The sequence below is a fragment of the Vulpes lagopus genome, chromosome 1, assembly GCF_018345385.1.
Source record: "Vulpes lagopus strain Blue_001 chromosome 1, ASM1834538v1, whole genome shotgun sequence".
NCBI lineage: Eukaryota > Metazoa > Chordata > Mammalia > Carnivora > Canidae > Vulpes > Vulpes lagopus.
In genome coordinates, this window is record NC_054824.1 from 28,531,146 (window position 1) to 28,553,799 (window position 22,654).

The 22,654-nt window shown below is 36.3% G+C and overlaps 1 protein-coding gene across 7 annotated transcripts in view; it reads left to right on the forward strand.

Moving 5' to 3' along the window:
• Nucleotides 1–22,654, forward strand: part of CEP162 (centrosomal protein 162) — a 94,996-nt gene that overhangs the window by 52,941 nt on the left and 19,401 nt on the right. For 6 of the 7 annotated variants that reach the window (XM_041771257.1, XM_041771212.1, XM_041771232.1 and 3 more), the window contains 10 exons: nt 29–162; nt 424–651; nt 1,179–1,319; nt 3,540–3,652; nt 5,300–5,405; nt 12,150–12,276; nt 14,462–14,625; nt 15,343–15,447; nt 19,415–19,627; nt 21,181–21,833. In XM_041771257.1, coding sequence (XP_041627191.1) covers nt 29–162; nt 424–651; nt 1,179–1,319; nt 3,540–3,652; nt 5,300–5,405; nt 12,150–12,276; nt 14,462–14,625; nt 15,343–15,447; nt 19,415–19,627; nt 21,181–21,833 — 1,984 coding nt within the window. The remainder of the gene's footprint in view (nt 1–28; nt 163–423; nt 652–1,178; nt 1,320–3,539; nt 3,653–5,299; nt 5,406–12,149; nt 12,277–14,461; nt 14,626–15,342; nt 15,448–19,414; nt 19,628–21,180; nt 21,834–22,654) is intronic. The other variant, XM_041771249.1, reaches the window with a different exon arrangement.

The window sequence follows — 22,654 nt, forward strand, 5'->3', positions numbered from 1 at the left end:
GCTTCTGTCCATTGTTTGCAATATTTAGAAATCTTATCTGGAACAAAAGTCATCAAGCCTGAAGCTCTGGGTAAACCAGCTTCCAAAACTGAAGGTTGCCTGGCTACTCCTAAGAAGGCTGGAGATTCTACAGAAACTGATTACTGTGTTCAGTTTCAGAATGTAGGTATTGAATTTCAAAATCATATTCATAATTTTCTTGTTTTATAATACTAAAATTAAATAATAAATAATGAAACATATGAAATTTCTTCTGCATCAAGCATGATGTTCTAATCTTACTGAACATTTACTGATTTCCTTATTTAGTAGAACATTGTTACCATTTTTATTCAATCTGGTTTTTTTTTTTCCTAACCACCTATGTTCAGATAAATCTAATATGTAAATATACTATAATGAAGTAATTCTTCTCCCTAAAAGGATTTTTCAGGATACTGTGGTGAGAGTAAGGAGACAGAGTTAATTATGTTTAAAAGAGTTCAGGAAGCAGAGGAAAAATGGAGGGGTGCACAAGCCCTAATTGAGCAAATTAAAGTTACATTCTCAGAAAAAGAGAGAGAGCTGGAAAATAAGATGGAAGAACTAAAGAGACAACAGGAAAAGGAACTCTTCAAACTGAACCAAGACAATTACATTCTTCAAGCCAAGGTACTAGACACATTGTCCTATTTCTCCTATTTATTTTTATTGATTAAAAAATACTTGTACTTCCTGCCAAATGCATTGTTATCCTTTGTTCCTGGGGCTGTTTGACTTGATGTATTTGCTGTATAAAATCTGAACCTGGTTCCCAAGACTGCCTCCTCACAGCAGAGCTTAAATCAAACCCACTCAGAAAAAAAATGAAAATTTAAATTGGCTCATTTTGATAACTTTCTTCTGTTAGCAGTCTTTTTTGAAAACTAATTCCTTAGTTCACTATGACCTTCCAAGAAGGTGATTTCAGAAAAAAACTGCTATAGCAGGCCTAGATTCAGAGAATGACACTGTGTAACATTTCTGAGTTACTCTCATCACCAGAACGATCAGCACAAAACATCACATTTTATGATTTAGCTGTAGTTGTTAATTTTATTGTTTTAGATCTATGTACCTTGAATTTTCTATTATTCTTCCTCATTTCTCACTTCATCATTTCCTTTCCTAAGTAAAATAATGTCTGTATTTTCTTTAAGTTAAGTAGCTTTGAAGAAACAAACAAAAAGCAAAGATGGTTACATTTTGGAGAAATAGCTGATCCTGTCACTGAAGAAAAATTGAAGCAAATTCAAAAAGAAATACAAGAACAAGAGACACTTCTTCAAGGATATCAGCAGGTATGGTGATTTTTCTGCACTTTGTGAATTTGTTCTTGAGATCCTTTGATTGTAAAAAAAAAAAAAATAAGGCATATTAAAATATTTCTGTATCAGGTAATAGGAATTCTGGCAAATATGAGTAAGTAATAATTGGACTAGCCTGAACATTTTTCATGGGTATATAAGTAAAGTGATTAAGAGCATGGGTTCTGAGTTCAAAGAATCTGGTGTTAGCCTTCTTTCCACCTTCTATGCAGCTTTGGACAAATCACTTCACCTCTCTAGGTCAATTTCCCTATCTGTGAGTGGGGATGGTAATAATAGTAGCTGCCTCATATGATGATTGTGAAATTAAAATAAGAAAATGCAAAAAAATAAGTAAATAAGAAAGCACAAACTAGCCTCTTAGTACCTGGCACACAGTAACCAATTAGTTCATGTAGCCTGTTATCATTTTTAATAGCTATATATTCCTTAGAAGCTGCCTTATTTTTCTTTAGTTTTCTGTAATGCTTTTCAGTAGATTATATGGACTAGTTTTCATATTATATTCACTAATACAAATCTGAAATTAATTGCCAATGTGTTGAGAGTGAAAAAATTCAATTAAATGAGAGAAAATCTGTGTGTCCTATAGAAGTCAGATATTTGACTGGGTGACGGGCACTAAGGAGGGCACTTGATGGGATGAGCACAGAGTGTTATCTATATGTTGGCAAATTTAATTTAAATTAAAAAAAATTTTTTTAAAAAGGCAGGTAAATTTTTTTTTTAAATTTTAAAAAAAGAAGGCAGGTATTTGCCATGTGTGGTGGATTCTTGGTGATGTTGACTAGCTGCCAGCCAGAACAGGTTTAGTGATCTCCAGCATGAAAGTTCATCTCAATTTTTTCTTTTTTTCTCTTATTTCCCTCTCCTTCTCTTCTTCCGTCATTACCTTTTTTTCTTTTGACCATAAGGCATCAGACCTGCTAATAATAAAGCATTGTCATCCAAGGATATCCAGAGGAAACGTTGTCGTATCAGTGATTCACAACTTTCCTGTAAATGAAATAGTACTGATTTTGTAGGGCACACTGCCCTAGACTTAGTGAGAACCTTCTAATCCTTTGCCTGCCATTCTGATCTTGCTGTAGAGAGCACACATTTTGGTTTGTTTGGTTTTTTAAAGATTTATTTCTCAAGATAGCGAGAGTACAGTGGGTAGTGGGGGGGATGCGAGAGGCCAGAGGGGGTTGCAGGGGAGATGGGGAGAGATTCCCAAGCAGACTTTACTCTGAATATGGAACCTGGAGTGGTTTTGATCCCAGGACCCCAAGATGATGACCTAAGCCAAATCCAAGAGTTGGTTGCTTAACCATTTGTGATAACCAGGGGCCTGAGAGCATGTGTTTTTAAGGAGTTTTCACAGACCCATAAGGATGCCAACCACCTTCTCTCACAAAGCACAAAACTTGCATATCTTTAGTCATTAAATTGCAGGTGTTTGAGGACAGACCATCTCACCAAGCACATGGTAGAACAGTCCATGATTTTTATTAGATTCTCAAAGGTTCATCAGATTCTTAATTTTATTTTTTTTATTTTTTAATTTTTTTTAGATTCTTAATTTTAAAAAGGTTAATAAGCCATACCATCTAAGCATAGATTGGTACTTTCTCCCTTTGATCTCATTGTTTGAGTCACTGTTTAGTCAAAGGCTGGTGGAGAAGTGGGCCTAGTCTCTGATCTGCCTTGTCCTTACACTTTCAGAAATACCTGGTCTCTAACTCCCTGCTCAGAGGGAATTCCAGAAACAACCCTGGAAACCCATCATGGCTATCTCTATCCAGTGACTTCATTGCAGGAAGCCAGGCTAGAATCAGAAAACAGAGGATGCAGACAATCCCAGCGGTCCTTCCTGACCCTGATCCATAGAGTTGGGATGTGGTTATTCCTGCAAGCACTCACCTTCTCATTCTTGTGAAATACAGTGCCTTGTACTGACATTAGGATCTTTGGCTATAGGAAATTTTGCAACTTTTTTTCAAGTAAGCATTTTGGAGAAAATTGTTTTCAGATAACAAGTTTCTTCCGAGATGATATATAAAGAGTTTTTAAAAGATTTTGCTTACTCAAAAACTGAGTAAATTTAAAAGACTATGGAAATTTTTAAAAGATGTGTCTGTTGTGAGCATATATACTTATGCTATATAAGTACTAATGACATTCACAATGTAATTTTCTGTTTATAAAAAGGAAAATGAAAGATTGTATAATCAAGTGAAAGATCTCCAAGAACAAAATAAGAAGAATGAGGAGCGAATGTTCAAGGAAAACCAGAGTTTATTCAGTGAGTTAGCTTCCTTAAAGTAAGTCCTTTTTGAATTCTTAAAATCAAAGGCACTTAGACTATTTCTAAGCATTTTATTGTTATATTAATAATATATTTATTTTTACTTAGTACTGAAAAATGCTTACACTGATTATAGTTTGTAACTTTTATAGATTTAATATTCAATGTATTTTAGTGTTAGATGACCAGTAGTACATATTTTAGTATTTTCTGCATACTCATATTTGAGTTTGACATCACTTTTAGGAAATTGAATATATAGTATTCCTCTTGGTCAGTCATTAAGCCTGAGTTGCTTAATCATTTCCTAAGGAACCATGTGATAATAATACTAAAAATATATATGTCATACAGTATCAGGTTCTGTAAAAATAGAGCCTGAGGTAAGGAGCCTTATGGAGATGATTTCTTGGAGGATAACTTTTAGGAGAAGGGGAATAAGAGAAGCAAGATGGGATGAGGGGAAGGAAGGTAAGTAAGAACTCAGTCTTACCTGGGGACTGACTTTATTCTTTTCTCACCAGAAAGCTCAGGAAAACAAATTGCACCACAGTGTTGGTCCTGCTTGAGGCAAGTGGAGCAGCCTTTAAACCCCAAACTAGTCAGTCACTGGCTGAGATATGCCTAAGGAAGGGAGTGGGGGCCTGTAAGCCTGGGGGCAGAGACTGCTGTTTGGCTGAGGGCATTTCTCCAGAGAATAATTTATGAGATGTACTAACCAGCACTCAGCACAGCAGGCTCATGGAGGACCAACACCTGCTTAGGAATCCTATTTCAGACTATAAGATCTTTGGATATTATTACATCCAACTTGAACATACTAAATGAAAATAGCTGAACTCATAAACATGGGCAAGTTAGGATACTATCATCTTTTAGGAAATGGCTCCCCAGTTTTGTCCCCACTTCACATAGACACCTAATCATTCAGGTAGGACTGCTATTAGAAGAAGCTTATTTGACCTTTAATGTATGACCCAAGCCAATTGTGATAATCTGCATAGGTCTGATGCATGAAAGCATTTATATCTGATTCCTTTCAGATCAAGTGTGCCTTGGTGAAGTATTTTAAAATACCACATCTTGTATTACCTGTGTATTAAAAGAGATCTATTGCTGGATCTCGAACTAGCTTTAATGAACTTTTACTTTTTAACGAAATAGATGGTTTCCTTACTACATTAGGATTAGATGATCTTATATGGATTCCTAAACTCCTTGTATAATGTTTCTAGAAAACCAGAAAAATTGATTCTGACTTCAAGTAATAGACTATGTCTGGCTTGTCAGTTACCACGTTTGGTGGTTTGTGTTTCTTAGAAAGGAGCCTAGAGTGATGTGGCACGGAGGATGTAACACCGTAGGAAAAATGCAGCACATCTTTCTGGGAGATTGAGGTTTTTTTTCTCTGAGAATTAGAAGAAAATACTTTATTATAAATCAAGATGTTAAGGCTTCAATTCTTTTAAATTGAACAAACACCTCCTTTAAAATGTAGTTATTTTAGCTTTTTAATATTTTAATCTTTAGAATAAATAACCCTTTTTCTTCAGTGGCTCAAATAGTTGCAATGTCCATTAGATGCTTTAATTTTAAGAATTGTATATTTTGTATTTAAGAGTACTTTGCTAAAAACAATCTTTTTGTTTTCAAAATAAATCAGAGAACAGATGCACAAAAATCGTTTTCTGTCTCAAGTAGTTGAAGATTCAGAGCCCACCAAAAACCAGAATTTTACAGATCTGTTAGCAGAACTACGGGTGGCACAGGTAAGTTGGACAAGGATTTTAACTACTAGTGATAGTAAAGATTATTATAAAAATTTCTGTATGTGTAAGAAAATCTGCTTATAAATTTTACACATTAAAAATTAGCATTTAGGGCAGACCGGGTGGCTCAGCAGTTTAGCGCCGCCTTCGGCCAAGGGCATGACCCTGGAGACCTGGGATTGAGTCCCACATCAGGCTCCCTGCAGGGAGCCTGCTTCTCCCTCTGCCTGTGTCTCTGCTTCTCTCCTTCTCTCCCTCTCTCTGTGTCTCTCGTGAATAAGTAAATAAAATCTTAAAAAAAAAAATTAGCATTTAATATACATGTGACCTTAGTAGAGAAAATGACATAATATTGGTTTTAGATGGCATCCTCTTTATAATCTAACTTCTCATCTAGCGATCACCAGAGCCATATTGGAGGCATAACCTTACTTAGAACATGTATACCTTATTTTAAATTCCTTATTGGAAATGTAAGCTAAAATAGGAAAACACTTTGAAGATGATTGTTCACCTTAAAATGTTAGTTAGCTTTCTACCTGTCTTCAATAGACTGTGCACTTCTATATATTTTTTAATGTATTCATGGTGGGGGGTGGCAGAGACACAGGTAGAGGGAGAAGCAGGCTCCATGCAGGGAGCCCGATGTGGGACTTGACCCCAGGACTCCAGGACCACACCCTGGGCAAAGGCAGGTGCCAAACCACTGAGCCACCCAGGGATCCCAGACTGTGCACTACTAGAAGGCAGAGACTGTATTTACAAATATTTGCATCATGTGCACCTAACACCAATATGAAATAGAATAGCTGCTCCGTAACTTTTTTCTTTATTTTTATCGGATCATATTATAAAGGATATGGCTTAGAATTTTCTAAAGAAGTATTTATCAGTGGGAGAAGTTCTGGGATTTGGGGGCAAGTTAATTCTCCTTTAGGTAGAACAATTCCATGTATTGTGTGATTTTTATCATCCCTGTCTCCAGGAAATATGTGCTCATGGCACTCACCAGTGATTATAAGAATCAAAAGCACTGCCACATTTCAAAACTTGTCCCTTGTGGAAGGGTAGTTAGTTCTCCCCACTCCCTCCCATTAAGAACCATGGCATGAAACTAAAAAGCCCTTTTAATCTATTTGCATGACTATATGAATTAGAAAAATTCCAATACACACTACTTTTTTTGTATAAAGTTTTGTTATACAGAAATCCAAACACACCCTACTTCAATAACATGTTTAACAGGTTTTTGTAGTGTATATAAAATGCAGCTTCAAATGTGAATCTGTTAGGCAACTTTCTTCATGGGCATACATAGCATGGTTAAATGAGTAGATAGGCAGATAGGTTAAAAGAAAGTGAATGGTTGGACTCCTCCTAACTTCCTTATCAATAGGCCTCAAAAATTCAATAGTTAAAAGAGAAATTAATATTGCTGTGTTTTATGAAGGCTTGGAAAACCGCAATAAGGTTTCAAGCATTATATTAGCTTTATTCAGACTCTATTAATTAGTGACCTTTTAAAAGGCTATTTTGAAAGTATTTTTCTGACAGATAGGAAACTAAAACTGCCACAAAAGCATGAGAAAATACTGGATAAAATATAATAAACATCTTGTAAATACATGATGTAAAAGCTCTCAGGAAAGTAAGAGAACTCTCTAGGGATCCGAAATGAGGGATAAAAACCTAACAGTAAACATCTGTTCCTAGGCCAGTGGTTCAGTAGCCCCGGGTCTGAGCTTAAAGAGCAAAGTGGAGACAGGACACTTGAGTTCAAAGGACCATATCCTTCAGTACAAGAGCAGACTAGGGAAAAAATCCACCCACCTTCACAAGGGGCTGAAATGTCAAGAAGCTTCTCTATCTTGACTTGATCTCTAGTTAGGGAGGGGCAGAAAGTCTCCTGCTGAGTGCCCACGTTTTTCCTGATTGTTCAATATAAATGTCATCCCTCCTGCCTTCGTTTGTGTTTTAGTATTCGAATTAATACTACCTGCAAGAGTTGATTATGCTCAAACTGAAAAAAATAATGTATACTGTGGTCTTGAGTCAATGATCACCTCTAGTGAATCTAGAAGAAACGAATGCAAAACAGCTCTTAGAAGTATACACCCTTAGCTGAGCTCACACAGTATTCCTGCAGATAAAAACCCACTAACAATATGCTTACAACACAAAATTACAAAACCCAAAGAAACCATGGGAGCAGGCATGGAATGATTTAATAAACAGCAGCATTAGAACTTCAATAGAATTATTGGATAGACTATACTATAAATAGACTAAAAATTATAACTATCAGATATATGAAATGCTAAAATATATATTTTTAAAAAATAATGGCTGAGAATTTCTTAGAAATGGTAGAAGAAATGAATCTCAAATTTAAGAAACCCAGTGAGCCCAGCTGAGGAAAAAATAAAAATCTACATTTAGGCCCCCAATGGTAAAACTACCAAAGGCAGGAAAAACCTAAAAAGACATTTTTTTAAAAAGTGTTAGTTTAAGATAATAGCAAAACTTATTTGGAGATTTGTTTATTTCTGCAAATTCTGTAAGGTGGAATGTAAAACACTCTTAATTTTCATTTACTTTGGTATTCTGAGTTTAGTTGGGTTTAGAGCAAAAATTCATACTGGGAAAATTCTCTAATATATATATATATATAGAGAGAGAGAGTATATTTGTGTGCAATCTAACTTGTACCTTAAGAATTAATACCAATTAGTGTAGTATTAAAATACAAGTTAGGGGGCACCTGAGTGGCTTAGTCGGTTAAGCATCTGCCATCAGTTCAGGTCATGATCCCAGTGTCCTGGGAAAAGGAATAGTAATAATATGAGTTGTTTCTCTGTAAAGCATAGAAACACAGCAAAAGCAAAGGTTCTGAGCTCTTTTTAGTATCTCGGGGTAGGAAAAAGAATAAGGCTGACCACCGCTTTCATTCAGTCAGCCTTTATTGAAGCACCTACCACATGCCAAGCACTCATCCTGGCATGAGCAATACAGGAATTATACAAGACAGGCATAAACTTGCTCACTAGGAACATGTATTCTAATAGGGAAGACCATAAATAAATAAATGAAATAATTGCAAATAAAAAGATGTGCTTTGAAGAATATAAAAATAGAGAATAAGGGTGGGTGGGAAAGAGAGGGTAAGGCAGTAGTCAACAGTGTGCTTTAGGAGACACTCTGAGGAAGTTGTCAAGAGCTGAGAGCTAAAGAGAAGCAGCAGCCAACTATGCAAAGATTGAGCCTACCAGCCAGGAGAAAAACATAAGCCCATATTCAGGAAGGGCCTTGTTACTTTCTAGAAGTAGCACGTCTGAGGCAGAAGTAGGTGAGTAAACACAAGTTCAGAGAGGCAGAGAGGAGACCCTCTCCGAATGTCTGCATAGTAATTTATAAGGGAGTGCAAGTACTTGTCAGCCCCAACCCTGTCCCCAAAGGATTGACCTGGGACATTACTAGCCTTCTTCAAGGTGGAAACATGCAAACATAGAGTGAACATCCATTTAAGTGTCAATTGCACGACTGGACTCAAGATGTTTACAATTCCTTGGAGTTCTAAAACTTTGTAATTTTATGAAGTAGACTCTACTAGAGAGCATTTCTAAATTGATTGAACTAATTAAACGAAAGGTTGTTGTAGAAAGAGCCTGAGCATTCAAAAACGTGAAACTCAGTGCTCTCTTGACATCTATAGAAGGTCACACAGAAGAGTAAAGAGTTAAATGACACAATTAAATCTATGATGCAGTTAGAAACCACAATTATAGTGTTTTAATGAATGGATTTATTTTCTTCACAAGACTGGATTTGGGATTATGAGATAGAGTGATAGAGAATTTTAAGAAGTTTATTTTAAAACTTAACTATACCGAGCGTACTGCTGTGACTCCAAGAGTTTCTTCAGCAGTTATGAGTTCAGATCAGTGGGCAATTATTGAGTACTAGCTGTGTGTTTAGTGTCATAAAGTATACAAGTATTAGTAATAAATTAGTCTTAGTCCCCATAGAGTTCTCAACCTGATAGAGGCATGTACACAAATCAATATCATATGACATAGAAAATAATACTATGCTGGAGGTACAGTGAACGTCTGCTGGAGCACAGAGGAGGGGATTATCAGGAATACCCTAATTTGAACAAAGCTTTGAAGGATAAGTATGATTTTGTCAAGTAGAGGAATTGGGGGCAATTGAGAGTAGTACTGAAGTAGGGCATTTGAGCATTCAACTTTTTTTATGTGCCAAGCATTTTTTATGCATTTTTCATACAAAGGTTAGTAAAATAAAACTCTGCTTTCCAGTAAACATATGTCAGGTGGTGATGAATGTTGTGACAAGAAAATAAAACAACATACCTAGAAGTCAGGATGAGGGTTGCTGTTTTACAAAGCGTGATCAGGAAAGATCTTCCTGGGGTTTCATTTGAGCAGAAATCTTGATGAAGTGAAAGAGTGAGCCACCTGGCTATCTGGTGGCAGAGTACCGAAGGCAGAGGAAACAGTAAGTGCAAACACCTTGGGGTGGGACTGTGCTGGTTCTAGTCAAAAAACAGTGTGAAGTCTCTGATGCTGGAATGAAGTGGGAAGGGAAAAATTTAGGGTAGATATGGTCAGAAGCATGGGCAGGGCTGAGTTATGGGACACTGATGGTCATGGTAAGGATTTTGGATTTACCCTGAGAAGGATGGGAGCCACCAGAGAATTTTAGACAAAGGGGCAAAACTTTCTGCCTCTTTAAAACATTCTAGAAGAGAGAGCTCATGAAAAAACCCATACATATGTGGTCAATCGATCTATGACAAACACAAGAATATACAACAGGGAAAAGACAGTCTGTTCAATACATAGTGTTGGGAAAACTGGACAGATACATACCAAAGAATGAAACTGGACTATCTTACACCAAATATAAAAATAAAGGGAGACCTGGGTGGCTCAGTGGGTTAAGTGTCCAACTCTTGATTTCAGCTCAGGTCATGATCTTAGGGTCATGAGATTGAACCCCACATTGAGCTCCATGCTGGGTATGGAGGATGCTTGGGATTCTTTATCTTCCTCTGCCCCTCCCCCAACTCATGCAAATGCACACTCTCTCAAAAAAAAAAAAAAAAAAAAATCAAAGTGGATTAAAGACTTGAATGTAAAACCTGAAACCACAAAACTTCCAGAAGAAACCATAGGCAGTAAGCTCTTGGACATTGGTCTTAGCATTTTTTTTTAGACCAGTCTCCTCAGGCAAAGGCAGCAAAATCTAAGATGAACAAATGGGATTTTATCAAACTTAAAAGCTTTTGCACAGTGAAGGAAGCATCAACAAAATAAAAAGGTAGTCTACTAAATGTGAAAATATAATTTATATATGATATATATCTGATAAGGGGTTAATATCCAAAGTATATGCAGAATTTATGCAACTTAATGTCAAAAACACATGATTAAAAAACAGCCAAAGGACATAAGTAGACATTTTTTCAAAGAAGATAGACAAATGGCCAACATATACATGAATGTATTCTCAATATCTCTAATCATCAAGGAAATAAAAGTCAAAGCCATAATGAGGTATCACCTTACACCTGTCAGATTCACTATGGTCAAAAAGGCAAAAAAATAAATAACAATTGTTGGCGAGGTTGTAGAAAAAAGGGAACCCTCTTACACTGTTGGTGGGAATGTAAATTGGTTCAACCAATGTGGAAAACAGAATGAAGGATCCTCAAAAAAAAAAATCAAAAATAGAACTACTATATGATTCAGCAATTTGACTTCTGGTTATTTTTTTTTTTTTTTTGACTTCTGGTTATTAATCCAAAGAAAAGGGAAACACCAATCTGAAGAGATACATGCATTATGTTCCTTATAGCATTATTTATACTAGGCAGCATATGGAAGCAACAAAAGCATCCACTTATAAATGAACACCAAATGCTTCTAAACCATGCAAAATGATGAGATCTTATGCTATTTGTAGCAACATGGGTGAATCTAGAGGGTATTATGCTAAGTCATAAGTCAGAGGAAAACAAATACCATATGATTTCACTTATATGTGAAATAAACGAGCAAACAAAACAGGCTCATAGGTGCAGGAAACAAAGTGTTTGATTACCAGAAGTGGTGTGGGGCTGCTGAGGGGGTTGGAGGGCAGGTGAAATAGGTAAAATATAAACTACCAGTTATAAAATAAGACACAGGGATGTAATATATACAATAGGGAATCTAGGCAATAAGGTAATAACTTTGTGTGATGACAGATCATGACTAGACTTATGGGGATCATTTCATAATACATAAAAATATCAAGTCACTATGATGTATTCCTAAACTAATAGGATATTTATTGTCAGTTATACTTTAATTAAAAGTTGTTTTAAAATTAAAATTTCTTTGGCTACTATGAGAATAGACCAGCTGCTGAAAGTAGAAGAGGCATACTGGTTAGGAAGTTATCGCAGTAATCAAGGAGAAGTTAGAACGGTTCATTGGAAGGTCTCTAGGCTATGTTGAGTTAGGTGAATAAAATTGATTCTTGTAGGCTGTGAGGAGTTATTAATAATTTGGCAGGGTGGGTAGTAATGGCACCAGAACTAAATTTAGGACAAATAATTATGTATTTATAAAAAGTGCATATGTAGAATTTATGATGGATGGGGTAAAAAAAAAAGAGCCTATATCACACTTTTTGTGGTCAGAAATAATTTGCTTTTGTAATTCTATGACTATCAAGAAAGAAAAAAACAGTTTATTGGAAGACATCAAAAGACTGAAGCAAGATAAACAAGCTCTTGAAGTAGACTTGGAAAAAATGAAGAGAGAGAGAGACCAAGCCAAAGATCAGATTGCTTATGCCACAGGTAAAATGCTGAGCTGAAACAGCTTACCTTTACACTCATAAGTATTCTAATCTTGAATTTAAGTAATAGCAATTGCTGTTACTACTTAAGGAATCAAAATGCTATTCCTTGAATTATATTGTAATTTTAGAAAAAAATTTAAAATTAAATTTTAGAAAAAAATTTAAAATTAAAATTCATGCTGTTGGTTTTAGCAGGAATAATTGCAGGATAAGAAAAAATGAAGGTTATTTTTAATTTGTGGCATCTTATATTTATTCATGTTCATGTCTGTCACCCTAGCTGGATTGTGACCTTCCTGAGGGCATGGTATGCCTTTTTTTCCCTGGATCTGAAACCTAGGCTCTCAAGTATTTACCAAATGAACAAATAACACTGCACTGTGTTTATAGAAAACACAAGGATAAATGTGACATTTCCCATCAGGGAAAACCAAAGAAAGAAGAATGAAGAAAAGTTTAATATTAAAAATTATATAAATAAACATGAGTTGTGTTAATGATAAAGTTTTGGAGTATAAGTGAGGCCTGGAGCTGATGACCAAGGAAGAATTCTTGAGACATCTTTGGTGCAAAATGGTGGTTTTATTAAAGCATGGGGTCAGGACCCATGGACAGGAAGATCCCTGGGCCTGTGAGGGGTGGCTAATTATATACCTGGGAGTTGGGAGGGGTTTGAGGATAGTGTACTCTCTAAGGAATTTTGGAAGCAAGATTTCCAGGACCTTGAGGGGGCTAGCTGTTGTTGGGAAAAGTCACTTATTACCATCTAATAAAATAATAAAAGGGTCTCTGAATCATGAGACCCTTCAGATGTATATCGGTGGGCCATGTGCTTGGAGAATGATTGCCAACACTTATTGTGGGGGCTTAAAGATAAAGGACATTTCTAAAGTAATTTTTTATATGTTAAAGTAGACTTACAGGCTTCTGGGGATTGGGCTAAGACTGCCTTTTGCCCTCAGCAAAGTATTAACATCAAGGCAGTTGAGTCTGTAGGGGAATGTCCCTTTGCCTGTTTCAAGGACTTGTATGTGCTGCCCCATACTTGTACTTTGTCCTCAACTAGTCCTGTTTCCCCATCAGTACTATGGTACTAAATAAGGCTGTCAGGGAAGAGTGGCATTTGAGCTGGGCCCTGACAGATTGAAAGACACAGAAGTGAAGGGATGGAGGAAGGTTGCTGGATGAGAATGTTATTGGGTGTGCCTGTGATTGGAGCTTAGGTTGACAGAACATAGGGCTAGAAAAGTAGATTAGAGAAGCTCTTATGAGGGTCTTTCTACTGTTATATTCTGATCTTCATTGTAAGATACATACAATAAAATCCACTTACCTGTTTATAAGAAAATTACATTTGCTTTCTTCATCTGTAAAATAGAATAATAATAATAGTACCCATCGTATGTTTTGTGTTAAATGAAATCATGCATGGTAAGCATTCTCCAGTGTTTCCCATGGTAATTTTTTATTATAGAAATTCTTCGTGTTTATTATCTCTTGAATCCAACATTTATTGTCCCATGAAAACAACTTTGCTTTTATAATGAAAGTCAGTGGGACAGCAATGGATTTATCAAATTTACACAGCCAATTTTGCTGTGAATTTGAGGATTTGGACTGTGAACACAATATTCATCTCTCTTTTCTAATAAAGTAAACTGGATACTACATTGCAAATATCATCTTTTTTTCACTTATTTTTTCATAATGCCTTCACTAGATAGGCATTGGTTTTCATATAATTTAGTTTATTTCCTTATTTTGGAAAATTACAATCAAGTTCAGGAGTTCCATTTTTTTTTTTTTTTTTTGGATTTAAAAAAGGGTTTAATTAAATACAAGGAAGAGGCCAGGCCTGGGGGGTGGGGGGAGTTGGGGGGGTGGTCACCTGAAAGCACGAGTCCCTGGGAGCCCCTCCCCCTCCCCCCTCATGATGCCACAGCTCAGTGGCTGCAACCAGGTCCCAGTGACCTTGCACTCCTTGGGGGAGGAGGGGCACGGGTCTCTCCAGGCCCCTGGACGCTGGACAGGGACATGTCCTCAGCCTCCTGGGCCCTCAGACCCACCGTCCCCCTCCTGTGAGAGGCACCAGCCAGGAATGGGATGATCAGAAAACATCCATAAGACACAGGGGAAAAGGGGACCTTTCAGGTGAAAAATTATGTGAAATAAAAATTTTACAGGTGAAAAATTATATCAAATAAAAATTTTAGAAGAAACACATAAACAAGAAGTAAGTCGTCTGCAAAAAAGATTACAATGGTATGCTGAAAATCAGGAACTTCTGGATAAGGATGCAATTCGGCTTAAAGAAGCAAATGAAGAAATTGAGAAGCTCAGACTTGAGGTAGTAAGATCATTTCAGTATGTACTTCTGTAATGAACTGTATTCAACAATTAGTTCTTCTTAGCCTTGTAAGTGTAATGGAATCAATACCATAAACTCTGTTAGTGTGAATAGTTGGTTTCGGGTTTCATTTGCTCTTAGATGTGTAGTCTATTTTGGATTGGACTGAGAATAAATCTAAGCTCCTTATTAGAACCTGTCAGGTCTCTCTCCAGCCTCATCTGTGTCACTCTCCAGCCACACCAAACCTCCCTTTGATTCTTGATCATGCCACACTTGTGCCACAGGTTCCCTTGGTCTTGATTACTCTGGCCTAGTTTCTTCCATGTCTCATTCATTCAAGTCTCAATTCCAATTTCTACTCCCCAGAAAGACCTTTTCCGATCTCCTCCTCTAATGAAGCTACCAGTCCTGCCCCCTTCTGACCTTTCTTCCCATTCTGTCACTGTTTTATTTTCTTCATAGAACTTGTCAAACTCCAAAGTTATTTTATTTACTTGTTGATTTATGTCATTAGCTTATCATGTGTCTCGTCCACCAGAAAGAGTATAAGCACTATGAAAATAGGGATCTGGCTTATCTTGTTTGCTCTCCATATCTCCAGCACAGCACCCTGAAAATTAATAAATGAATGACTGAATACATTATGCGTCTCTCCTAGTGTTTCTATGGTGTGTTTTAAATATGCTTCTTAACATTTTCTTTACTTATTGATAGGTTGAGAAGCTGAAAGCTGAGTCTGGAAATCCATCTGTTCAGCAGAAGATACGTTTAAAAGAGAAAGCAGCTGATGCCAAAAAAATTCAGGATCTAGAGCGACAAGTATGTGTTCAGGGTAAATTTTTATTAAGGTATTTTATATGCAGTGCATTTTATTTTATATACAGTTCCTTCAAAATATAGTCAACCTGAAAATTCTTGGTTGTATTCATTTATTTTAATATAGAATTGCCCTTGAAACATACTTGATATATAATATTTAAGGTGATAGTAATAAAAGTAATAAAATCATTTTATATAGTCTGTGGCTTTCTGCATAAAGAATTTGTAGGCTCTTGTGCCTCATTGGATGGTAGAACTGTGGATGAAAGGTTATTTTGCATTCCAGCTCTATTAGGCATCTAGAAAAAAGGAAGCAGCATTTTAAAACTCTAGGTATAGAGTTAGGATTCCTTCTCCTGATGAAAGTCCGTGAGAAAGAAGTACAATAAAGGAGATCCTTGAGTTTGGAACATGTTAGAAGTACTTGGGACGTTTAGCCCCCCAAAAAGCTTAATTTTGAGTTCTTGCTCTTTCTAAGCACTGTCAAGCTTAGAAATATTCATTTCATGGTCAGTGTAGCTGGGAGACCATTTCAAAAATCATATAGTGATGCTTATTAGGGTAAAGTTTTTTTTCATTGAAGTAGTTGTTTTCGGGTGTTATATGTTGGCAAATCGGACTCCAGTAAAAAAATATACAAAAAATAAATAAAACAACAAGCAAAAAAAAAAAAAAAAAAACAATGCAAAGAATCATGAAGAAAAAAAAATGAAGTAGTTGTTTTCAGGAGTGAAATATTAACTTTCCCCTTCTGTTTTTGAAACTCTGTAACGTTGTTTCATTTGTATTTACAACTCAATATAAAAACAATATAAGAATTTCCAGCCATGTTCATAGGGAGCATGAACCTGTAATCAATAATGACATTTCAATGTATGGCCATTATTCCATCACAAACCAAAATTGTGAGGTCATCACTGGGCTGAATATTAGCCCAGTTTTATAAAAGAAGAAAAACTAAGCAAAAAATTAACTTTGTTACTTTTACAAGACCTGTTCTTCTATTAAAAGGTATGGTTTGGTACTTGGGCTTAGTAGCCAGGAAAGGAAGGAAAAGGACAGATGTTTTGAAGAACTAGAAATATTCTGAAATAACTATATCCAGGATTGCTTGGCTGTTAGTGCTTAAGATTTAAATTAGCTAATGTAGATGAAGCCATCCAGAATTTAGAGAGAGAAAGGACCAAAGAAACTTGATGACTTTAAGAGAATTAATGTAGAACTAAATGTATCAGAGTGAAAAAATGAAGCATGCTTAAAAGCAAAATTAAGACTTGAAATGATGATCCATATTGACTAGAAATACAACACTTTATACAATTACTTTTCTCTTTTACTAGTGGTTTTGTTAAAAATTTATTAGTTTACCATTTTAAACTGTATCTTTCTAAAATACTGCTCATTAATAGTATTTTTATAGTTTACTACATGTGCATTTCAGATCTTATTCTCTTTCCATGAACATTTCTATCCTAATGATTTTAAACCTTAACATGTATTTTAAGTTCAAGTATATCAGCATATTTAGAATCATTTTGGAGCCATATTCTGAAATAAATAAATTATAGAATAAAATATCTCCTTTTCTAAATAGTCATATAAGTAAAAAATGGGGCTAGTTATAATGAAAATTTCAAAAACAAAAGAAAATTTCAGGGGCAGCCCGGGTGGCTCAGTGGTTTAGTGCCACCTTCAGCCCAGGGCCTGATCCTGGAGACTTGGAATCGAGTCCTACATCAGGCTTCCTGCATGGAGCCTACTTCTCCCTCTGCCTGTGTCTCTGGCTGTCTCTCTCTCTCTCTCTCTCTGTGTGTGTGTGTGTGTGTGTGTGTGTGTGTGTCTCATGAATAATAAAATCTTAAAAAAAAAAAGAAAATTTCAGATTATGCACAGTTTTTTATTCATTCGTTTATTTAATGGAATATTCCATGGTTTAATTCCCAGTGAGAATTTTTTTTAAATATTTACTTTGTATGATAGCCCTATTGGTATTGTGACCAAAGAATAATGTTACAAAGCAAAATTAAAGAAACTACAAATAAAATCTGATTTTCCTCCAAAAATGTAATAAAACGTTAAATCATAATTAGGAATGCTTGGGTAGCTCAGCGGTTGAGCATCTGCCTTCGGCTCAGGGCATGATCCTGGGGTCTGGGATTGAGTCCCACATCGGGTTCTCTCTTCCTATGTCTCTGCCTTTCTCTATGTGTCTCTCATGAATAAATAAAATCTTTAAAAAAAAAAAAAAAGAAAAGAAAAGAAAAAAGACAGGATGCCTGGATGGCTCAGTAGTTGAGCACCTACCTTCAGCTCAGGACATGATCCTGGAGTCCCGGGATCGAGTCCTATATCAGGCTCATTGCATAGAGCCTGCTTCTCTCTCTGCCTGTGTCTTTGCCTCTCTCTCTGTGTCTCTGATGAATAAATAAATAAAATCTTAAAAAAAAAAGAAAAAAGAAATCATAATTAAATTGAAACATTTCTTAAAATTTCAAAGCATTAATTTTAAAGCATTAATTATAAATAATGTTAAAACTTTCATTTTTAAAATTGAAATCTTCTCTTCAATATATACGGTATGTAATGTCTGTGTGTATACTTTATATGCTTAGATCTACTCCAGATAACTAGGTTTTTAATACCAGAGAAAGCAAAGCTTTGAAAATGTTGCAGATAAAATTATCAATATTTGTATCTGGATGTATTTCAATTTATGGTACATATATGAACGTGCAAGCAGTTTCCATGAATGGAAATATTTGCTGTTAACTGCAGATGATGAGATCCTTAAATACTTAACATGAACAATATTCAATCTATAAATAGGATTTTGAGCACCAGCAACCCATCTTGCCTTAGGAAAGGTAGTTTTTAAGACCAGATCACAATAAAAGCCAGCATTAGCAAGGCTTCACTGTATGCTGGGCATTCTGCTGCTAAGCACTTTACCAAGATAAATGTCCTTTGATCCTCACCTAGATGTATCCATGCAATGAAATTGGTTTTGTCGTCATTCCCACTTTACCACTGAGACAAAGAGATTTAGATTGAAGAGTTGACATAGGTCATAAAGCGGGTGGCACAGTCTCAACTCCAAACATACTCCAACCACTGGACTGGACTGCCTCTTAGATGCTTTTTTTTTGCTATTTTATTTTATTATGCTCAGAGGGTAGAAAACTGCTCAACAAAGAATTTAGTGTTTTAATATGTTTTTCTGAGATATCTTAACTATAATACCTTTAACAAAAACAGGTATACACACATGCACATACATAATATGAAGCTCTAATTTCTGTGGGCCCTGGCACAGTTCTTTCTTACAGAAAGACCATAAAATATGTTGTTTAACGGACAAAATGAAAAGTATTCTTTTGTAAAGACTTCATTAAATATTATCTAATCTTCCTTGCTTTTTAATTGAAAGAAGTAACTTCAAAATAGATCAAACTTCATTTGGAAGGGGACATTTCTAGGAGGGATGAGCTAGGATGGAGATTGTTACAAGTAGGGGCAAATGCTTAGGAAGCCATGTGTTTACCACAAAAATTATGTGTATTCATATGCATACAGGTCATTTTTCAGTCAGTAGATAGCATAAACATGATTATCCAAAGGACTCTGTGGGGAAAAAAAAGGAAAGAACATTGTCCTCAGAAAGATTGGTTATCACTAGTACAATAGAAAATCCAAAGATCTATTGCAAATAAATGTAAGAGGATTTCTGTAAATTAACCAGTACTAAACTAGACATTACACTATAGGATTTTAAGATCAGATAACCTAGGGATATAAAATTTGAAGTTAATCTGTGTTTTTGTGCATTTGATTCAGTCTTAAGATGTGATAAAAACATCTCTTTGAAATCTAGGCATGAATTGATAGAGCCTAATCTAAATTTGTGCATAAAACTACTTAATTTTAATATATTTGTGACCTTACATATATGCAAAAATATTTTTAAAAGGTTAAGGAAATGGAAGGAATTCTAAAGAGAAGATACCCCAATTCTTTACCTGCTCTAATACTGGCTGCATCAGCAGCTGGTGATACAGTGAATAGAAATACAGTGGACTTTATGGAAAAAAGGATAAAAAAACTAGAGGCTGATTTGGAGGGCAGAGATGAAGAAGCAAAGAAAAGCCTTCGTACCATGGAGCAACAGTTCCAGAAAATGAAGGTAAGTGCCAGCTCGCCATGGACATGGGTCTCAGACCCCAAGGTGTCAGTACCGTGGGGGCTGGGCACTTCTCAGGTCTCATTTTAACAAATCACTAAACGTCCTAGCCTATAAAATTGAATGTCAACAGATGCAAAAGAAACCTATCTTTTGGGAACCCTGGGTGGCACAGCGGTTTAGCGCCTGCCTTTGGCCCAGGGCGCGATCCTGGAGACCCGGGATCGAATCCCACGTCAGGCTCCCGGTGCATGGAGCCTGCTTCTCTCTCTGCCTGTGTCTAAAAAAAAAAAAAAGAAAAAGAAACCTATCTTTTTTGTTCTCCTTCAGCAACTTCTTTTTGTCAGGCATGGAAAATCAAGCACAGGGCCTCTCTCAGTGATAATAGAATTAGTGGAAATTAAGTCATGAAACGACAGAACAAAACACCTCTGATGTATATTCAGTAAGATTGTTTTTTAAATACCATGGTTGAAAATACTTTTTTGAAGTTTCCTTAGACAAGGGAAAAAGGGAATAAGACACAGCATGTCTTGGGAGGTACAGCAGGAGGCAGAGCAATATCTGTTGAAAATGCCTTGCTTTGTGAGTTTTGTGATCCGTCATGAGGAATGAATTAGAAAATGCAAGCACTAGGATGACCAAATATGAAAGATGTGATATTTCACTTACTTTTAATATTTTGTTGAACACACAGTTTCTGCAGTAATTCATGCTAGATGCTTTCACAGACATTTTAGGTCATTCCGCATCATCTGTCCAGTCACTGGTGAGAGGCACTAGGGTGCCTCATTTCCGTTTCACATATTCATAGGCCCATTATCACAGTTATCATAGGACATTGAAACTTGCCATGTTGCTCTCCTGACCAGGCTGTGAACTGTCTGAAGGCATAAACTGCACTTCTTTATCTCTAGAGTCTGGCATAGTGCCTGGCACACAGCAGTATCTCAATAAATATTCATTGAATGAATGAATAAACATCATAGTGCCTTCTATCATAGAGTAACCTATTTAGGTTATTTTTTTGTAATATTAAAGCTCCAGTGTAACAAATCCAAGCTGCTTTACTCCCTGTGAGATTCCTAAATTAATATTCGAAAGTTGAAAATGCACGATTAAAGATTTCAGTGTCCCCAATTGCTTTCCCTATTTATCCTGCAGGAGTATAGTTTGTCAGTTTGCATAAAGAAGGGTACACAATAATAGGTTCGATTGTGATACTTAATTATGTTTTGGAGTGTACAGAAATGTGTTATTTAATGTTTAGGAAGCAACACATTCATTATGAAATTATATAATATCCTGAGAATATGTAATGAACATATATATTTTAAGAATATATATATATTTATTATATATATGCATAATTTAAGCCCTTTAAAGATTGGGACTTCAGAACATTTTACTGACTCCTCGAACTCAGAGTTGGAAGCATCAGAAAATGGAATGAATGCCTTAATGAAGGACTAAGCAGGCCCTAGTAAGATGCAGGGCTGCAGAAGCGAATGACATATTTAGCAGTGGTTTTGACATCACATCATTCTTTTCTTCAGATTCAGTATGAACAGAGACTGGAAGAGCAGGAGCAGCTACTTGCCTGCAAATTAAAGGAAGCACCCCAGAACCACCCTGATAACTCCTCCAGGGTTGAAGCACTAGAGAAGGAGCTCAACGACATCAAGGAAGCCCATCAAATCACTGTGAGAAACCTTGAGGCAGAAATAGACATCCTTAAACATCAAAATGCTGAATTGGAATGCAAGAAAAATGATAAAGATGATAAAGATTTCCAGTCTATAGAATTCCAGGTAGAACAAGCTCATGCTAAAGCTAAACTGGTGAGACTCAATGAGGAGCTGGCTGCAAAGGGAAGAGAAATACAAGACCTTTCAAAAACTGTGGAGAGGCTTCAAAAGGAGAGAAGGGTGATGCTGTCTAATCAGAACTCTAAGGGTAGAGAAGAAGTGACTGCAAAAAGAGTGAAGAAAGATGGTTTGCTTTCAGGTAAAGGAAATGCTCACTCATTCCCTGGAACCCTGGATGGCAAACTTTACCAACCACATACCTTTACTGATTGCCATGTTTCAGAGGTTTTACAAGAAAACTGCAGATTAAAAAATGAACTGGAGAGATTAATTGTGGAGAGAGATGAGCTGAAGATGAAATCTGAAGCAGCAGTGAACCAATTTGAAAATTCCATGAAAAGGTAAAATGTGAATTTGTAAATATATGGAGACATAAACGATAAAAACATCAAAATTATAAGGTGTATTTCCTCTGGATAACTAGTTTACCTTGAACTGAATTCATCACCAAATTTTGAGAAATTGTATTACATCGCTCAGCATAGATCTCTTCCAGAGTAGGATCCTCTACTTGTCAGAAGCCCAGGCTCTGGTAAACCTAAATCTCTATGTCAGCCCAAATCATGTCCTTAGGCTTACTAATCTTGTCTATCCACATTTGTCAGATAGTGTTAATAAGTTGACCCATTGGAAATAAATATCATCATTGATAACTGCCATAGGCAGATAGAAAATAGCTGTTACTAAAAGTAGTTGAACAGGGGCACCTGGGTGACTCAGATTCAAATCAAGCATCTGACTTGATTTTGGCTCAGATCGTGATTTCAGGGTCATGAGATCAAGCCCCATGTCCGCACTGAGCATGCAGCCTGTTTAAGAAAGATTCTCTCTCTGGGGTGCCTGGGTGGCTCATTCAGTTGGGCATCCAACTCTTGGTCTTGGCTCAGGTCATAATCTCATGTGTCGTGGGATTCGGCCCCACAGCAGGGAATCTGCTTGAGTTCCTCTCCCTCTGTGCCTCTCCTCTCCCCCCTGCTCATGTGTGCTCTCTCTATAAAATAAATGTCTTTCTTTTTTTTTTTTTAAGATTTTATATATTTATTCATGAGAGACACAGAGAGAGAGAGACAGACAGAGACAGAGACACAGGCAGAGGGAGAAGCAGCCTCCATGCAGGGAGCCTGATGTGGGATTGGATCCCGGGTCTCTAGGATCATGCCCT